Source organism: Heteronotia binoei, chromosome 8 (assembly GCF_032191835.1).
Source record: "Heteronotia binoei isolate CCM8104 ecotype False Entrance Well chromosome 8, APGP_CSIRO_Hbin_v1, whole genome shotgun sequence".
NCBI classification, from domain to species: Eukaryota; Metazoa; Chordata; class Lepidosauria; order Squamata; family Gekkonidae; genus Heteronotia; species Heteronotia binoei.
In genome coordinates, this window is record NC_083230.1 from 57,284,331 (window position 1) to 57,301,298 (window position 16,968).

A 16,968-nucleotide genomic window follows, 5' to 3' on the forward strand; every position below is an offset into this window, starting at 1 on the left:
TAACAATTTTTCATCTTGATTTTCATTCTAACAATTTTTCATCTTGATTTTCTTCAGTTCCCTTCCTCACTGCAAGCCCTGTCCTACATGGCTTTAGCCCATGCAGGTCCCATGAACCTCAGCATAGTCTTTTTTTGGTGGTCAACAACCATTTGTGGTTGGAAAAAAACCCTTTAATCCCTCCACTGTGCTCAAGTGCAGATTATGAAGAACAAATGGTCTGTGAAAAGGTTCCTGTCTTCATCCCCAGCCTCCCTCCCCATATGAAGGAGACAGGGAGAAAGATTCACCACACAGCTTGGCCTGCTGGTATTGCCTTTGTTGTGCAGTGCTTGATCTTGTGTCTGGCATGGGGCTCAGCTGTTCCTCACTTGGCAAAGAAGACACTGGGCTGGGCTAGGCAGGGCTCAGCCATGCATATGCTTCCCCAAACAGGATTGGGCAAGGGCTGCCTGTTATTTGGGGCTGAGATAGTGGAGGGGGGCACATATTTACATAAAATATGTTGAAATAATATGAAAAGATATCCAAGTAATGGCCAGCCCATCTCTGGCTACACTAATAATATATTGAAGATTCTTCAAGTGAAATGAATCAGGCCATTTGTTCTTCTTTCTGGATGGGCTTTTAGATGTATGGAAAACGAGCACCTTGGGAAGATCCATCCAAATGGATTGCAGAAACCTGCCCCTGGAGCTCCCTGCAGCATGATTGGTCATCCTTACTTCAGCTAAGACCCGAAGATGTTGGATATGAAGGCTATGCATCTGCCAAAGAAGGAACCACTTCAAAAAACATTCCACAGACAGAGTCAGAAGGAGATCCTTTGGTAAATAAAAAAAAATATTGTTTGTGTACTAATCTTTTGTATATCATCACTTCCAGAGTGATGTACCAGAGTGAAATTCTTGATTATTTTGAATCACTATGGAAAATTGAGCCTACTTGCCTCCTTGGCTTGTATGTTTGCTTGGCTCTCCATTGGGCAAGAACTCTGCCTTTTCTTCCTGCCCAGGGGTCATTTTGTAGAAAAATAGGTGGTGGAGCTCATTAGCATAACTCATTAGCATATGCCACCACTACCTACCAGCCAAAAGCAACCTGACACAAAAAAGAGAGCCCTGGACAAAAGATCCAGCCAGCCCAAGCAGGCCTTGCTCGCCTGGGGTTCCCCGCTCTCGCCTGCCGCTCTCACCTGCAGCTCTCGCTTTTCTCTTCTCAGTGGGGCTTCCATCAGATCTCACACTATCTGCCCCGGGGCTGCAACGCGCTCCGCCTCTTTCGCGCAGTAAACAAGATCCTCTAAAAACCATTTTCTGTTTGCCGCACGAAAAAGGCGAAGCTGGTTGCAGCCCCAGGGCAGATAGTGTGAAATCCAATGGAAGCCCTGCTGAGAAGAGGAGCATGAGAGCAGCGTAAGGCTAGTGGGAAATCGGTCTCTGTCTTGCTTTCTCCATGCGCATTTTTGTAACGAAAACCACAGCCCTTTCTTTTTAAATAAATGCAGCATTATGAAATGCTGTCAGTGATTGAGCAGTTCCCTGAACACCAGAGCAAGAGGGGATGCTTTAATTATAGTAATTTTAGGCACGGTGCCTCTTAGAATTCCCTGGGGCTCTCAGTGTTAAGTAAGATGTGCTTGAAGGCTCCTCTGGAAGCCCGCCTTGCAGCTGTGGTGTGCTGCTTTTCATTGCCAAGGTCAGCTCCTGGACAGCAGATGGTGCTCTTGTATCCAGCAGCTGACTTCAGCCCACTCCAGTCACCTCTCTCCTCTCTCTAAGGCAGCATAGATGTGCATGCAAAAGTCATTATCATTTTCTCTCCCCTGCCAAAAGCCATGTCTATTTTTACCTTGCTGAGGTTGATACTGGGAAAATGCATTTGGGGATTGAACTCCTGAGTCCTGGCTCAGATCAAGAGCTCCTTGTCCCTTACATCCCTCTGGACATTTGCATTGTTTTAAGGGAAGATTTTCCTTGAAAGAGCAATCTCTGTCAGTTGTGATTTCTGAAGCACTGTGCCGTTACCAGTCCCGCTGTGAAGTGCTGCATCCATCTTTTTTGACTGTTACATGGCTCCGTTGATGTGATTGATTTCAATGAGAGCAACAGAGCCACTGTTGCATTAACTCTTACAGCAATGACATAAGCATGTCTTCCTCCTTTCTTTGTCAGATGAATATGCTCATGAGGCTCAAAGAAGCAGCCAGCTACTCAAGCGCACAGAGCTGCGACAGTGATACTGCCAGTCACCACGATGACATTCTGGACCCCTCGCTTGAATCAGCTCTCTAGAAGGGGCTGGGCCTGGTTAGAGAATGCTGGTAAAGCCTATTCCCACCACCCGCTGCCAGGATTGAAGCAGCAAGTAAGGGTGGCTCAAGGGGTATGTGTGTGTGCTGTGTTGTATTTGGGCAGGTGACTAAACTCTGGAAAGTCAGGAAAGCAAATCAAAATGGAAAGCTTGAACTAGTTTAATTTCAAGAGATTTGGCTATCAGGGGAGCTGAATAAGACTCCATCAATCAACTGGAAAGGGCCAGGGAGAGGGGTAACTTAAGCAGATTGCACATGTGTTAGCCAAACTGGAATTGCTCTGGGTTTTTTTCCCCCTCCTTGTCTCAAAGTTTACAGTGCAGTCCTTTGTTTTACATTTCAATTGACTCCAAGGTGCTGCGTTAGTGGTCTTCTTGATCCTCCTCCTCTCACCTCCATTGTGCCCCCGTGGCTCTGATTTCAGGACTCCGGTAGTGTTAGAATTGTACACTGGTGCCCAGGGCTTTTTTTGTAGAAAAAGCCCAGCAGGAACTATTTGCAGCCCAGCAGGAACTCATTTGCATATTAGGCCACACACCATGACATCACCATTGTTTTACATAGGGCTTTTTGTAGAAAAAGCCCAGCAGGAACTCATGTGCATGTTAGGCCACACCCCTTGATGCCAAGCCAGCTGGAACTGTGTTCCTGCTCAAAAAAAGCCCTGCTGCTGCCCATTCCAAAATGAGCTGGAAAAAAGTGAGTGTAAACTCAATAAGCACAAATGGTGTTGTGCAATTGCCAGGAAAAATGCTACTGTGATATGCTGGATAAGTGCCAAGTTGATACTGACCTGCTATGTTTGCAGCAATGCGGTCCACCAAGGTTTCTGGGGATTTTTTTGTACAGATCATCAGTTTTATATATACAAGTTGTTTTTAATCACAAGGGTATTTTTAGACACCTGCCCACCTCTTAACAAGGGTTTTCTTTTTTACCAATTCTTATCCAACACTGACAAAAGGCTTTCTTAGGGCTTCATTTGTTTTGAGCCTTTTCAGTGGAATGAAGAACATTTCCTATGGTGCTGTCTCACTGCCTTAAAAACCAATTTCTAGAAAAGTTTTACTGTTGGTTTGATTTGTTAAACCATTGATTATTTACACCGTTTTCTTTCTTCATTGACTAATGAGAGAGCATCAGTGAACACAGTAGCCTCATGTCTGTATCTCATGGTTTTTAAATGAAGTGGCTAGAAGAACGAACTATTGATATAGATATATAGATAGATTATATAGTATTTTTATTCTGTGTGAATAGATAGGTTACCATCTACAATACTCAAGTGACCCAGAAGCCACTCCCAAGTAACTGTTTTAAGAAAAACTAAAATTCGAGGCAGTTGGCTCACATCCATTTGGTCCTGTGGAAAAGAACATATTCCAAAGGAGATGTTTTGAAATCTTATCCAGCAGAGCTGGGTACACTTGATGCAGCATGAGCACAAATATTTCTTTATTTTCCCCCTCTCCTCTTTCCCCCCTAGTTTGTAGCATGTTGTTTTGATTGCAATTGTTGTACATGAAGAAATTCAGCATTAAAGAACACTGACACAGTGATGTCACTGTGGAAAAGAGGAAAAAAATTTATACTGTAAAAGGGGAAGGGGTGGTTTTGCACAGTTTGCTGGGGAGGGTATATTGTAAATTTACAAAAAAGACTTGCACAAATGAAAGCAAACAAACAGGAGCAACAACAAATAAATTGTATTTTATCCAATTGGTGTTAAGAGATGTTTCATTTACTGAGATGACCTCTATGTTACATACAGTCCAGAACACAAGCTGTACGATCTTTTTTTTTTTTTTTAACTGGGTGTATTTGTCTTGTAATTAGAAGTATTATGACTATGCAGGAGTTATCCATGCTAGAGTCAGCATGTTTCAGTTTACATTATGAAGCTAATATATCTTAGAAAACAATGAATGATCGAAGTGCATCTGTCTTGGCAGACTGCACTAGATTGAATGAAAACTAATTAGAAATGTCAGTTCAAAAATAACCCAAGGGCTATGGCATTGTGTAGACATGCACTGTACACATAGGGCCACAATCCTGAAGCCAGTTCACTGCAATGGGGTGTACACCAGTGGAGTGCTTTGAGGGTCAAGTTATCCAACAAACATCTTATGACATGTAATTGGTGCTACTAACTCCTGTGACTATCTGGTGGCTACCTACTTTATAAAACAAATAAGTCAGTGCAGTTTTTCCTGCTGTATCACCAAATTTACAGGTCCACTGCACGGTGCTATTGCCCTACTTTAAAAAGAAAACATTCTGATTTTATGCACATAGAATGTAACTGGATGGATGCCAACCACCAAATCTATTATTGCTGAACACGCTACTCTGTCAAATTACTAAAAGAACAACTGTTCTTTAGTATATGCATGGTCTAAAACAACATACAAACCCATTAATTCCTGCTGTTCTTAAAATACACAGACATACAAAACCTGTATGTATGTACCACGAAATATGAGACTTTCCTGCAATACATCCCAATTAGTCCACCTAGTTTACAACTTTAAAATTTGTTTGTGAAACATTTGTCTGTATACATTTTATATTTTGTACATTTTTGATGTAACATATCATGTAAATAGACAGACACAGTGAGATAAATCATCTGAAAAGTTTTGTAGTCTTTGTAAAGCCCTAATAATAATAAGTATTTGGTGTCATCAGACTTAACTGGATGATGTATTTTCTATTGATTTATTGTTCTTCTAGCTTGTAAACCAGCTTGCATATATTTTTTGCAGGTGTGCACACTGTATCTGTCTAAATTATTACTTTGTCATTAAAGTGGAATTATTTATTGACCATGAGTCTGGTGTCTTTGCGTTTAAGAGAAAAGTATGATGGGGTAATACGAAATGCATATTGGCTAATGTGGCTTTAGAAACAGCTTGAGCAACATTGGTCACATTCAAAGCCTAGTTCTAGTTAGTCTGATATTGATTTCAGCAACTAATTTGACAACAAATATCTTCTAGAGCAGGGGTGTTAAACATGTGGCACAGGGCCAAATCAGGCCCCGGAAGACTCCTATCACACACACACACACACCGAGCAACTGGCTATCATCTGCTTCCTTCTGCCTCTGTCTTGCTTCCTTCTGCATCACAGTTTGCTTTGGCAGCTTGCCCAATCACACAACAGGGCTACTAAGCCAAGCCTCTCTTCTTTCTACGGGCTGAGGATCATCCCCCTCCTGGTCCCCTGGGGAAGGAAGGAAAGAGCCAGAGCTTCGTTTGCCCAGTTCCCTGGATCGCATGGGAGAGATACAAAGAAAGCACCATTAAGTCAAAATGTTTATTTTTAAGGTTTTTTTAAAAAAATTATGTTTGTGTCCTTTATACAGTTTACATCTATGCTACCTGGCATTACATTTTATGACACGCATGGCCCGGCTCAACAAGGTCTCATTTATGTCAGATCTAGCCCTCAGAACAAATGAATAAAAGGCAAATTTGGTGAGTGAGCTCAGTGTTTCATAGATGGTATTCAAGATCAGAGAAGAAGTAAAAATATAGGGAGCATGTTTGAGTCCAAGTGGTTGCAGAACCCAAGAGGTCCCTCAACAGCTGGTATACTTGGTTCCCTCTCCATCCCTGAAATAGCCTGCAAAGTCCAACTAAGGGTGACTGGATCCTCTCCAGCATGCAATGTCCTTTCCAAAAAATGGGGGGGAAACCTTCCTACCATATTTCTGCTTTACCATATTTTGGCTCTGACAGCCCCATTTCTTACTCTGAGTAGAGTGAAAAAGATATTGCCTAGGCTATTGCAGATGAATTCCTTGTTGAGAGAGGGCTATAAGACTTTGTAGCAGGCTGGCCTCCAGGAGCTGAATGCATGTACTAGCATCATTACATAGCTGTCCTCCCAACATCCATATGCTCTGAAAACCTTTGACATTTTTCAGATTTCATTGCCTGAGAAAGAAGCTGCACATTCATTTTGATATTTTAGGCAATAACTGCCTGTGCAGAATGTTCTCAAAAATGTTGGTACTATTGTTGAAATACTCTTGTCTTCCTTCAGACCAGGCCTCATTTTGGGCAGAAGCTCACAAGAGCAGAGCTCTGGAACTTTTAAATTTTATTGTACTCTCTCTTTCTTAACCCCCTCTCCCCAATACTTGCTTCTGGGCTCCATTGTTCAAACCCCCTGTGAGAACTCTGCTGAACTCTAAGATTTGACAAACTTTCTAATATTTTTTCCCACAAAAATAACCAAAACATATAAAGCAGACAGATGGAAATCATCATCACATTGTCATCCTGTGGCCACATAGGAGAAAGTAATTTTAAAAGTATGATAGGAGCATGGTTTTATTATGACAATTATAATTCAAAAAGCATTTTAATGTAGATAGTGAGTTAATATAATTTAGTGCCCCTTACGGTGATGTCAGGGGTTTGTGGCATATGTAAATGAGTTGTGCTAATGAGCTCTGGCACCTCTTTTTCTATGAAATGACCCCCTGCTTCAGACACCCAGAGTCAATGACTGACTCGGTTTGACTGCTCACAGCTCATTTGCAGCTTTTCAGAGGCTTGTTGTTCTTCTTCCTGACATAGAACGGGACAGGAGGATTGCCTTTCGAACATTCTCAGTAGAGGTTCCCCCCCCCCTTCGCTAGTTAATGCTGCATACCACTGCAGCCACTATGGAATAAAGGGAGAACAAAGAAAAAATAAATTTAGTTTGTACATGGTTACAGGGGGGTTGTTCCTAGCACAACTCAAAACAACCACATCATGGCTTCCTGTGGCCTCTAGGACCTTATGCAAAATGGAAAAGTCATTTTTTTAAAAAAGAATTCTCCAGACAAAAGAAAAGCATAAGTATAAACTGAATAATTAAATCAGAATTTCTCATCAAGTTATGCATGTAAACATTAGATCAAAGTTGCAAACCAAGTTATGCACAATAAGACATGAAGCATATAACCATTATTTCAATTCAAAACAATGGGGGGGGGGGAGCTTTAAAGCACTTGACAATTCCAATTAATTAGCAATGATGTCTGCCCAAAAAGAGTTCACCTTTGAAGTAGGTCTAACAATATGATGATTTTCATTAACATAGAACAAGAGCATTAACCATTTTTCAATGACTATATTAGACTGTGAATAACCTTTCATGTATTGTAAATTAAAAGTTAAGTCTCCATAATCCCACACTCCTCCGATTTATGAAAGTTTTATTGAAAGTAACTGCTGTTCTGGTATAGTATGAATAGGGAACATGTGTGCATATATTTAGGAGAGAGAGAGAGTACTTTTTCCAAGCATGGGCTAGCATAGTCTCAGTCATTCTAGTTGAATATAACCTCAAGTAGTGGATGGAAGACCAAACCTCTTTGCATACCACGAAAGAAAACTGAGGAAGCCTTATTGTAAGGTAGGATGGCATGCAAAGCTCTTTACTTTCTACAGCTGAGAATCAGACCAGCATAAACCATTCAGATTGCATTCAATAAGTATATATGATTCTGGGGAACAGAAATGATATGTGGTTTATTAATTTTCACAACTTCTCTAAGGGTAATTTGGTAAATTGCATTAGTGTGACTGGGTAGCAACACTGCCACTACGCTTTGCCTTTATCTAGATGTGTCACTGAGGGTTCCCTGGACTGCAATAGCAGATATTGGATATGGGAGGTTTTACAATAATAATAGAGTGATGTCCATAAAATAATTGTGCCATAGTTCCTGGTTATCCCAACTGTTTTTTGTGCCATACTTAAATAAACATAGTTCCTTAGAGAGTGATCCCCCCTTGATAACCAAAGCATGTCATTCAAATGAAATGCTGCTATCACTAAATTAGCTCACACTTTGGCACTGAATATGCTTCCACCAGACAAATGTCAGCATAATAATACCAGCAGCAGAAAATGGAATCTGTCATAAAAGATAAATTAGGCAAGGCCCAGGTCACATAACCTGCTTGCTACACTAAATTGTGTTTGGTTTGTTCCTCATTTAACTACATTCTTAAGTAAACACTGATAAATAGGGCATAATCACATTGGTACTAGGAGCAGCCTTCTACAGCACTCAGATTTATTAAGCAAGATGATCTCTAGATGGCCTTATGGCTGTCTACTTCCTTCATTTCTTAAAACTATATTCAATTAGATCTTGTTTATGAGGCCAAGTATACCAGGATAATTCAATGAAAAAGATTTTTAAAAAGAGGCAACTTGTAAACTCACTAGAAGAAGAAAGATGTCTAAGGTGACATATCATCAATGGCAAGAGGCTTTATCATTCAATTCAATTCAATTTGCTTTATTCCGGTCCATGACCAAATACACAGTACAATGCAGACCAACAACACCCCCAGAAAAATTGTAAAAATCTAGAGGGACCTAAATAGGTAAAACATATGATATGAAAAATATAAATGTATAGATAAAATAATGGACATTAATATGAATAAAGAGATATGACAAAAAATACTGGTCTGACATCTTCTAACTTATTAGATATAATGCAAAAGAAAGAAAATTAAAAGATTATACAGCTCCAGTAAAATATTAACTAGAATACACTGATTAACATTACAACCTAATACCTCAAGAATGGGGACCATAAAGTGCAATTTAATTGCATGGGAACAAAATTGAGCAACTTTATGCTTGGTCTCTGAATTTGTTTCAGTTTCAATAGCATTTATGGTGGTATACAGAGTACTCAGGGATTAGGATAAAGTAAAATACAAGTTTGGGAATATTCAAAAATAATTAAAAAAACAGACAGTTTCAAGACCCCTTTGTTACATAATCCTCACGAATTCTCCTAGCTGCCGCCAAGAATTTGGCACAATTAGATGTGAATTGGGGGTTAGGATCTGATAACAGCATATTTCTGATTTTAGAATCAGAGAACCCCAGGCATCCCTCAAACAAAGAATAGATGTACCTGGCACGTATGCCTAAGTAAAGGCCACACCCAAGCAACACATGGTTCATTGTTTCCACTTTATTTGCACCACAAGGGCAGACACGCGCAGCCATAGGCACCTTTTTAAAGCGGCCCTCAATGACTGCTGAAGGAAAGATATTGCAATGGGCCATAGAAAAGGCCCTTCTGTGGGATGGTATTGCTAGATTTGAGATATAGGAGGCTGGAGCTAGCACGTATCTCCTTTGGGGAGGAGCTAAATAGTCTGAGACCTTGGTAATATCATTCTGTCTCTCAGTGTCTTGTAATCTCTGTTTGACTATGTCCCTGGCTTGGTCCAGGGCCATTATCTGCAGAGATTCAGGTGAAAAGCCAAGCATAGACAATTTCTGATGACTGGCTCTAACCCAAGAGGAACAATATCTATCCTTTAAAATTAGCGATGTGATATTCATGGGGCAATGGCTGAGATTGAGCCAAGTGGTGATTGAAAGTAGGCTCACCCTAGCCTCAATCCTTAGCAAGCCAGTTTACAAACGTAGTACTGGAAACGCACGTTGGAAAGTGGAAAATGGCTCTCAAGAATTTGGACTGAATTTTCTCAAGAGGGTGGAAGCTTGAATAGGTTGGACACGACATGGTTCCATAAGTGAGTTGAGGTATTGTTTTGGCCAAGTACAGTTTTAATGAAACTGGTATAAAATGCTCCCCTTTCATAAGAAAAAACCTAATGATGGCTTTATCATTATATAATAGAATGAAATTCTGTAGAAACAAAAGACACCAGAAATAAATGAAAGCTATATGAAAAAAATGGAAAGAGAGGTTCCAGGTTTCAGCGCTTCATCATCGGTGGGGTCCACAGAGCTTTTCTCTAGTGGCCTCCCAAATTGGGCGGTTGGAGGGGTGCCACAGCTGTGATACCCCCGGGGGGGGCAGGCAAGGGTTCCCTGACAGCAAGGAGCTTGACAGGAGCTGGGGGAAACGATGGCAGTCGGCCCGAGTCTCCTGTCGCTCTGATGCTCCGCTGAACTGATCGCCATGATGGCAACAAGAGATGAATGCCCGGCTTTTCCTTCATCTTAGCAACTTTTCTAAGTGTCTTCTTTTTTACTGCAATTGCTGAAACTCTACCATGCAAGTAAGTTGACTTTACAATCTAACCAACTAATGGAATTGCCCCCCAGTCGGAATAAAGAGGCAAACACATTATTTGGGGTAATAAACAGGGCCACTTTATTAAACATCCTTAAACTGGCATGGGGCATGAACTAAACCCAGACAATCCCAGGGAAAAACATACCCTGCCAGATAAGGGCGAGCCACCCTGCCCCAGGCGGGAGCCATTGCTGATGGCCACTGCCTGGCCAGCTTGGTCCATGTATGCACTCCCCACTCAGGCTTCACAGAAGGAGCCTTACTGGGGGAGTGCAGTCCATGGCAGAGAACCGTGAAGCCCAGCTGCCGGTCAAGCCTTGCCAGCTACCCCCAAAAGAGAGGTGGACTGTGGGTGCTCACCAGTCTTGATAAACATACCCCTCCTAACTTCTGCCACAGCCAGTGCCAAGCCTTCGCTTAGGCACTAGCACCCACTGGGTGGCCAAGAGCCACCCAGAGCCCCAGCCGAAGGTCTTCCAGAAAGACCCTGTTACCCCTGACAGACCGGTAAACACTGTCAGCTCTATAGAGCTCAGCCTGCCTGGACCATATAGCGGGATGCAGCAAGTAGGTGCATGGCCCTATTGGACTTACGTCAGGCCCCCTCTACCCCCGCCAGGTCCCAGGCGCCCTGCCAGACTCGGTGGGGTAGAATGGCCGACAATATGATATGCACTCCTGACCACCTGTCTCAAACTACCTGTAGGTCACGAACCACCTGAAACAAAGGGGCCTTCCCTTTCATAAGACCCAGGTCATTACCACCAAGGTGGATGATTAATAACTGTGGCGGAGGGCCAACCCTCCCCTGAAAAAGGAGTGACAACAATCCGGGCCAACACAAGCCTCGGTGCCCCTGCCACTCAACCACAGCCCATTCACTGAGCCCGAACTGTGACCCAATCGGCGTCTGCTGGGCCTGATGGGCTTCCCAGAATACCATGCTGTGACTGGTAATGAGGACTCGCCTTCTCTCCCGCCAAGCCACGGCACCTGGAAGGAAAAACAGTCAGAACAAGTAACAAAAGGCCCAACAGGGCAACTAATCAACAGGCTCTGCCATATTATGAATCGCCCAAGGGGCACACATAGGAATGATATGCAGAGGTCCGCCATCGCCTTACCTGCTGAATAGCAGGGCCCGGGTAGCCCATCACAGCAGCAGTGGATGCAGCACCAATACAGAAGGAGTGGGTGCCAAATTTGACACCACCTAACCCCAACCTCTCGAGTGCGTTGTAGTAAATGCCCCAAATTGTTATTTGGTTGGGGAGCCATTGTTGTAGCAAAACAACGCTCCTGGAGCCTCCCCCCTTGCTGTAACATATTGTTGGAGGGCACGGACAGGGCATAAATCTGTTTGGTCACACGGGCCCAAGGTGATTACGGTGCCAATGCACTTCTGATCGGTCTTGGATCGCTTGATCTTCAAAGAGACCTGCTCACCCAAAAACTTAAGGTCACCTGGCATCAACACCCTCTCGGACTGGTTGTTATGCGACAGAATGACCAGTTCACTAACCCGCAGGGCCCCGAAAAATGCTGTCAGAGACGCTGCATGGAATAATGGTGCCTCAAAAATAGAAGCACACACTTCGGGCCAAACATGGTGCAGCTCTTTGAGGACTGCTGGAGAGATAGGTTGCCTGGCATCGACTGTAGGGCCCTGTTCATCCTTCACCCCTCCAGCATCTTCTGTAGCCGGAAATCACCCATGTTGTCCTGGAAACCCTGCGCCTTACTAATGAATGCTAACTGTGCCCGTATGGACTTCACCTATAGGCCCTTACCTTTTAGCTGCACAGAATATTGCATCAAATGTGGTACCGGGATGGGCCAGCTCTCAGGTAACTGCCTAGAAAACCGTGGAATTGCGTGTCTGCCCGGTCATACGCCCGCCTGGTACTAGGGGCCAGGGCTAACTGAATTGCCCTGTCGGCCTAGGTGCGCCAAGCTGTCACAACTCTGGGGGTATCCTCACCGGCCGTGTATCGGCCTCTGGTGCGAGCTGACAGAACCTCTTCATTTGTCGATGAGATAGAGCATCCACCACTTCATTACTCACTCCTGGAACGTGTTTTGCCAGGAAGAGCAAATTTAAGCACAAACACTGCCAGATTTCTTTTTTATATATATTCTGAATATTTATTAATATTTATGGTTTTATCTGTTTTAAATCGTCATTCCCTTATATGTTTAAATATTGTTAATTTTATGTGGGATCTATTGTTGGAAGCCGCCCTGAGCCACTCGTGGGAAGGGCGGGATATAAATTCTAAATAAATAAATGCCTGCACCAAGTTCATCACTGGCTCAGAGCTAGATGAAAGGGTGTTAATCACGTGCACAATGGCCATGTTGTCGCACCAAAAGTGAGCGGAATGATTTGCAAGCTCCTCACCTCATAGCAGCACTGCCACAACTATGGAAAAGAACTCCAAAAAGGCCAAGTTCCTACAAATGTCGCTGGTCAACCATTCCCTAGGCCATTCCTCCACGCACCAGTGTCCACAGAAGTAGACCCCAAATCCTATTGATCCAGCTGCATCCAAGGTGATCTGAAGGTCCACCTCAATCCTCAGGTCATTGTACCAAAACGAGATGCCATTGAATTAAGCCAAAAACTGTTCCCAGACCTCCAGGTCACTACACATGCCCCTAATCAGATGTATTTTGTGGTGGGGAAGCCTCAACCCACCCATGTCATCGCATAGATGCCAGAGAAATGCCCAGCCGGGGGCCACTACTTTGCAAGCAAAGTTAAGGTGACCCACACTTTGTTGTAGCTCCAGCAGGGAAATTTTTCGTTTGGTTTTTAGCGCTGCTAATCTAGCTCTAAGATCCTAAACCTTCTGTATCGGCAGCCATGAAACCTGTTGTATGGTATCCCAACTCGATGCCCAGAAATGTTAGGATGGAGGAGAGGCCCTCAGTCTTTTTGTGGGCTAAGGGAACTCCCAGTTCCCCAGCCAGCCTTACAAATGCTTCCAAGATAAAGGAACACTGTCCCATTCCCATTGGGCCAATGAACAAAAAGTCATTGAGGTAATGAACCGTGTCTGCTGACTCCACCCTGGTCCTGAGGGCCCACTCCAAAAAAGTGCTGAAATGCTCAAAGGCGGAACATGATACAGAGCATCCCATTGAGAGGGCTATGTCCATGTAAAACTTGCCCTTGAACGTAAACCCCAACAACTCAAAATCATCGGGATGCATTGGAAGAAGGTGAAATTCTGACTTGATGTCGCATTTTGCCATCTCCACACCAATTCCACACCTCCGCACCACCTTGACCGCCTGGTCAAAGGAAGTGTACCGTACAGTACACAGGTAGTCAGGAATGGCATCAGTTACAGAGGCCCCACGAGGGTATGAAAGGTGGTGAATTAGACACAATTCACCCATCGCCTTTTTAGGCACTATGCCTAAGGGAAACACCCGTAAATTTAAAACTGGCGGGGCTGCAAAAGGGCCGAGAACCCGGCCCTCTGCGCATTCTCACCTAATCTTGTCCCTCACTATGTTTTCCATGCCTGCCACTGAACACAAGTTGGATGCCGTAACAGGGCCCCTTGGGCCCAGAAAGGGAATCCAAAAAGCAACGGTGAATCCTTCCAACAAATATGCCTTATCCACCTCCTTTGGATACCCGGTGAGAAGCTCCCTAAGTACTCTCAGTTTGATGGGACTGGGCCCCTTTTCCAAAGTACTGGGCAGCGCCTCCATGCCGTTTACCTCCACCCTTTGACTGATTTGTTACATGCCGAGAAGGCGTGCGCACCACCACACAGTGGACATTCGTGCTTATATTTGCATGTCTTTCTAGCGTACACACCTTGGGAAGCATATTCCTAACACAGCAGTCAGGGTTCAACCGATTGCCCCGCCAATGCGCAGGGTCCCTATGCATTTGTCTGCTTACTAACCATGTGGCCACTGTCTAATCTGTCCCTGGCATTGGGTTTCACCAGGGACATCAACTGCAGCCACAGCTGCTGGTTGATCTGATCCCAGGGAATACTAGGGTTAAGTGCCGCGCTCATACGAAACTCCTCATTCTACTGCAGCCATGCTGCCCCTGAGAAGTCTGTAAACACTTTGTAAATTATGTCGCAGTATTGAAACAGCGGTGCCACCCATAAAGGCTGTGCACAACTATTACCCCTGCATATATGAGTGGAAGATATCATAATGCTGATGACCGCTGGTTTTGTATGAAACATTAGGTTGCCTTAAAAAACTAAATAAATCATATTAAGTGTTATAAGTAAGTTGACAACCCTGATTAAGGTCTGTGCACCTTTGGGGCCATGAGACTACATAGCCAGCTGTAAGCAATTATGGGGTACATTCACTTGAAAAGGACCAACAGTAGGCAGTATATTTAGAACCTTTTTGCCAGCAATAAAGACCGACTTTGGTCCTGCTCTAAATGAAAAATAACTTACTTCTTATATATACTTGGTCTCATTGCTGCATAGCTAAATTTATTGGAGAGCATTATGCCATACATAGAAATGAAGGTTTGGAACCAGATATATAAGTGGCTTGCTCCACATGAAAAGAAATATATTGCAACAATGGGTGAGTTAAGAGTGCATGCTCCCTGTAACAGCTAAATTGTTTGGATATAAAGTTTTGGTTTCACCCTTGGGTCTTTGAAATGTATCACATTTGTTCATAAACAACCTGTATTAGAGTTTTGTTATTTGTCTTTTCAAGATGGTGCCTTTGGGAAGCCTCAGTGTTTGTATCCAATCTGTATGAAGAGTTTTGTGGCCAGCAATGGAGTTGAAGGCTTTTCCTTATTCTTGTCGTCCAGCTCTTCTTTTTCTATAAAGTTCCCTATAAAGAAGGCTGAAAATGTCCACATATTCTGCCCTGAGTATTTTCTCCCTGGTGGACACAGTGAGGTGATCCCCTTACGGCATAGCAGTGTTGCCGAAGGGATGACCACATAAGAGCGCTGGGGGAACCCCCGTGGCCCCCATTGGATGTAAGGCCAGCCTTGCATCCCCTGCATGTGGGGCTGCTGGCCACAAGGAAAGGATCCCCCTGCGTATTCCTGTGCTGCCCCCTGCAAGGATCCCTGACCACTCATTGCTAATGGCAACTTTGTGGGCCCCATGAGAAATATGGATTGAGTCTGATTGCAGGGGTGGCCCCCGAAGTAGAGGCCTTACAGGGCACTGTTCCCATAACGCCTTGACCATGAGCCCCAATGGCTAACCCAAAAGGGGCGGCTGTGCTCAGAGAAGATGGTGCCCATGGGTCCCATGGCCACCCCCCGCTCTGTTGTATTGTGCCACACTTACCTTCCACCTCTGTTGGCGTCACTGCCACAGCCACTGAAGGGTCTCCTCCTGGCTTACTTGGCCCAGGCAATGAGGCTTGGGCATCGACCTCATTGCCCGTCACAGGGTCATATTCCTCCACTGGATCCAGGGCCTCTTCCTCCTCACGATCGTCTCACCCTGACTATTCCTGTAATGCAGAAAGCCACGCCAGAACTTCCTTCTCAAATGCCTTATTGGAAGTTCAGGTTGCTTTATGCCCATTCACGAGATTGGAAGGCCCTGCCCCCAAGCCTCTATCCCTCTCCAGGGCCATCAACTTATCAATGAAGGAGAAGGGCCTTCTCCTCCTCCCCATGGGCAGGGCTGCTAGCTTGCCATTTGGCCGGCCTCCACAGAGGCTGCTTTCTCTTAGAGGAGCCTTGCCCCCTCTTTGGGCCCATGCCAAGCCAGGTAAGGAGGACTCCCGACCAACCCAAATGCCCCCCTTTAAAACCCCAGTAAAAGGACAGGGAAAATAGGGGGAGGGGTGAATGGACCTTAAGCCCCAACAAAAGTGATCCTAGTAAAACGGGGGAGAGAAGGGGGAAGGGTGATGAGGCTGCATGGCCGCAAAGCAGCCACATCCAGGAATCCTGGGGAGCTGCTTAGCTCACACTGCAACCCCAGCAGTGGCCGCCGCTCCACTGCCTACCGGCCGCCCGGAACTCTTCTGTTACAAACGCCGGGGTCTGGAAGGCCGCTGGACCACTCGCGAGGTCACTGCCAAAGCTGGAGAAGGCTTGGCCTTCCCCAAACACTACCCACACTGCTGAGGCCTCTCCTCCCTAAGCAGCTCTTGACCCCTGGAAGGAGCACAACACATGTCCTCCACAGCTGAGAGCTACTAGCGAACTGCGTGTTCACTGGGCAGGGCTGGGGCTTATAAAGCCCCAGTGCTCCACCCCCATCAAATCCCTGGATGGCTAGAAAGGCACGTTAGCCTCCCTTCCTTCTGGGGAGGCAAACACGGCCCTTGGCCTCCGTCACAGAAGCGGCGCAGCCGGGAGGGAGCTGAATTCCTATCATAAAACCAAATGGGACTGTTCAAAAGGAGGGGGAGGAGGACGATTTCCCCCTCCCCCATAAGAGAGGCTTCTAAAAGGAGAGAAACAAACAGTGGAAAATTGGCATCCTTTTCTCTGGCGTTTTTTATTGGATTGAATACAGACACTCAAATTGATTTGATTTATAATTAAATAAGCTACAATTGGAACATTAACATATTATAATAC

General features: G+C 44.5%; 1 protein-coding gene across 5 annotated transcripts in view; it reads left to right on the forward strand.

The window, feature by feature from the left end:
- The window catches only part of NAV3 (neuron navigator 3), a 934,586-nt gene extending 931,237 nt beyond the window's left edge, over positions 1–3,349 (forward strand). For all 5 annotated transcript variants that reach the window (XM_060245118.1, XM_060245119.1, XM_060245121.1 and 2 more), the window contains 3 exons: positions 632–829; positions 2,175–2,759; positions 2,977–3,349. In XM_060245118.1, coding sequence (XP_060101101.1) covers positions 632–829; positions 2,175–2,294 — 318 coding nt within the window. In that variant the 3' untranslated portion in view covers positions 2,295–2,759; positions 2,977–3,349. The remainder of the gene's footprint in view (positions 1–631; positions 830–2,174; positions 2,760–2,976) is intronic.
- The last annotated feature ends 13,619 nt before the right edge of the window (positions 3,350–16,968 follow it).